Source organism: Saccostrea echinata, unplaced genomic scaffold (assembly GCF_033153115.1).
Source record: "Saccostrea echinata isolate AGI-Se365-2 ecotype Australia unplaced genomic scaffold, CSIRO_AGI_Sech_v1 ptg000022l, whole genome shotgun sequence".
Classification (NCBI taxonomy): Eukaryota; Metazoa; Mollusca; class Bivalvia; order Ostreida; family Ostreidae; genus Saccostrea; species Saccostrea echinata.
In genome coordinates this window covers 7099443-7102511 of record NW_026889771.1, presented here as the reverse complement: position 1 = coordinate 7102511, position 3069 = coordinate 7099443, and the positions used below count along the sequence as shown (strand labels likewise).

At 28.7% G+C, this 3069-nt stretch overlaps 1 protein-coding gene across 1 annotated transcript; it reads left to right on the top strand.

Annotated features, from left to right (window-relative positions):
• The first annotated feature begins 394 nt into the window (after positions 1 to 394).
• On the top strand, positions 395 to 2572 carry LOC133190678 (uncharacterized). The gene is made up of 4 exons (XM_061326370.1): positions 395 to 508; positions 1047 to 1194; positions 1431 to 1496; positions 2508 to 2572. The coding sequence occupies exons 1-4, from the start codon at positions 473 to 475 to the stop codon at positions 2570 to 2572; spliced, it is 315 nt and encodes a 104-aa protein (XP_061182354.1). The 5' UTR covers positions 395 to 472.
• The last annotated feature ends 497 nt before the right edge of the window (positions 2573 to 3069 follow it).

Here is a 3069-nt window from a genome sequence, read left to right as displayed (position 1 = left end):
AAACTTGTGAATATTTAATTTATTGTGTATTTTTTTTTCAGCTAATATTTGCCTTTTCTACATTTTAATCAAACTTGATAGAAGTGCTTTCATGTTATAAATTTAAAAAAGTGCACGAAAAGGAAAAGTAACTTCCTCATATATATATATATATATATATATATATATATATATATATATATATATATATATATATATATATATATATATATATATATATATATATATATATATATATGGTATAATAATTGCATATTTTTTTAAGTTCTGAAAGTCATCATTAAGTTTATTTTTTTAAAATTAGCTCAACTCCCGTTACCTCACTGTTCTCTTCCTGATTTGTCTTCTGACAATAGGCCAAACAGAAGCATGGTCCCGAAGGCGTTCTTCCAGATCTAGAGGTTTTAGTAGAGCAGCAAGGGTTGCAGACACTTTGATTACAATAGCTGATATTGCACAAGTATTTCGTGACATGTTTAGGAAAGACAGAAAGCGATCAGTAGAAAACGTATGTTTTAATATTCTCGTAATATCAAAATTCACTAATATCCCAAGTTCTAATAACACCGATCCCTTTTTAAATAGTTTCTCCTTTTTAAAAAAAGTTTTATACCTGATGCCCATTTGTTAACTTTTTTCTCCAGTTTTTTTTTTTTGTTATTGTTTTTATAAAAGGAAAATAATGTGAAGGATATTTTGATAGTTAACTATTGCAAACAATATAATTATGAATATTTGAAAATCGTACAGCTGATAAATACACTCATGCAATTTGCTTCATTTCAGTTTCACTAATGATTCCTTTTTATTTACTTCTTATTTAAATGAAGTCTGTTTATCAAAAGTAGGTTCATAATCGTAAACTTTAGGGGATTGATAAAACATGTATGCCTAAAACTATAAACAAAATATCCAAGACATAGCATTTGACTGAATTAATCTTACTGTTAGAAAAGTATTCTGTCAATTTTTAACGTAATCAAGTTTTTTTTTATAAGAAATGGATAAAATAACGATTATCTGTAATTAAACTTTCTTCAATGCAGGCAATACCTAATATAGATATATGTAGATTCAACACTCTCGATTTGAATGATGACAACAATGTTACCAAGGAGGAATTAGACATTCTGATGCAAAGCACAGGGTTAGAGGAGCTGGAGGAACTATTTGAACAGCTAGATCAAAACAATGGTGTGTATATTAAACATACATTGTCCTTATTGAAATAGATTCTTGCTGCTTACAAGTAACCAAATGGATATAAGAAAAATGAATCATAGTAATGAGAAAATATCTAAAAGTTTATGACACATAGTAAAAATAATCATTTAGAAAAAGAAGATGCACAATTTCCAAACGAAATTAGATTCACTATTTACCTAAATTAAAAAAAAATGTTGGCGAAATCACAATTTTCTACCTCACAGATGATACCGTGACAAAAGAGGAGTACATGGACTTGTATGAGGAAGTATGTACTGGGGACCTGAAAGGTGGGTTTATCTACTTTCTAAGTGTCAATTTGACATTTTTTATGACATATTTATGCATTTTTTTTAAATTTTGAATTCATATAGATACTTATTGCACCCCATTATTAGTAAACCTACATATTTATCCATGGGAAGTAAAATTAATTCAAAACCTCTTTCATGAAAAGAAATCTCTTGATGTGGCCTTTAATTTGACATTAAGTTATATCGACATCGTTTTATCAATCAAGAGTATATATTTTCATTTATTAATTGATTTTAATTGATTGGATATTTTGCTAGAAAAAGACATTAATGGCAACCTTACAACAAAACTTTATGATAAACGTGATGACGTCAACTTTTCTTTCGTGAACTTGCCTTATTCATTGAACAATATATCATTATCTCCTGTATATAGAGTACATATCTCCTGGTTGAGTTGATAAGCAAAAACATGCTCTACTACTGACATTTTCTAAAACGAGCCAAGCTATTGAAAAATACACATGTAATTGGATTATACAGGGATATCAATAATCCCGGTAAAAATCAACATTTTACAAAATCTATGGTCGATACAATGACCTGGTTAGCAAATGCAATTGTCAAGTCCAATGTTGGCTGACGTTTTCATACAAATTGTGAGGTCAATTCTTTGGCTTTGAATCATCTTCAGACTTTTCCATTTGCTCGATCTTGTCAAGGAGCACACGGCAGGCGTGGTCCCTGACAAGGCATGCTTACTCTTCCATGGAACCTGATCCAACCTTTGTTGTATTTAGAGGTCCGTGTTCCCTCTACCCAAATTTTTGTGTTCAAATGTACTTTAGAGCTAGATTATTGTTCGTTATCTTCATAATTATTTTTTCCCACCTTCCTAAGGCAGTAAATGAAGTTTATCGAATCATATCAATAATAATGATAAAGAAAGGGTCATACTTTATAGTGAATTTCATTTCGCTTAATTTGTAAACTGACACATGATAACTTTATTCATTGATTGTTTTTAAAATTACTTTTTTCATCTAGCATACAACCAGCAAAACGGCAAATCAGACCTGGAGGAAGACGAATATACAGAAGACACAGTTTGAAAATAGTTAGAGGATTTTGAAACTTTTTAAATTTTCTTGCTTAAAAAACAGAGTACATTAGAATAACTTTCACTATAATATGTATTGCTTTCCCAAAGCAGTATTTCTACACAAATAATAAAACAAAACACTGAAAATTACCATAAATTACTTTGCCAAATTTACAATTTAAAATATGTACATGTAATGTTGTACTTTTATTATTTTCTCTTCATTTTTTATGAAACCTTTTGTATAATCCTTAAATAAAATGTTCTAAATCTTAATATTCTTTTTTATTTGTTTCTAACAGTATGTGCTAAGCAATATATTTTTTAACATCTTCACAGAAAGTCAAGATTGATAGTTTTTGTAACATGAAAGTTTTGAAATTTATAGAACGAGATGCGTGTTTCCTAATATGAGGTGAGATGAATAAGAATTTGTGTGTTTATATGTAGTTCTGAAATGCAACATCTTTTGTTATTGGCAATTTTTAAAAAAGAAAATTAATAGTC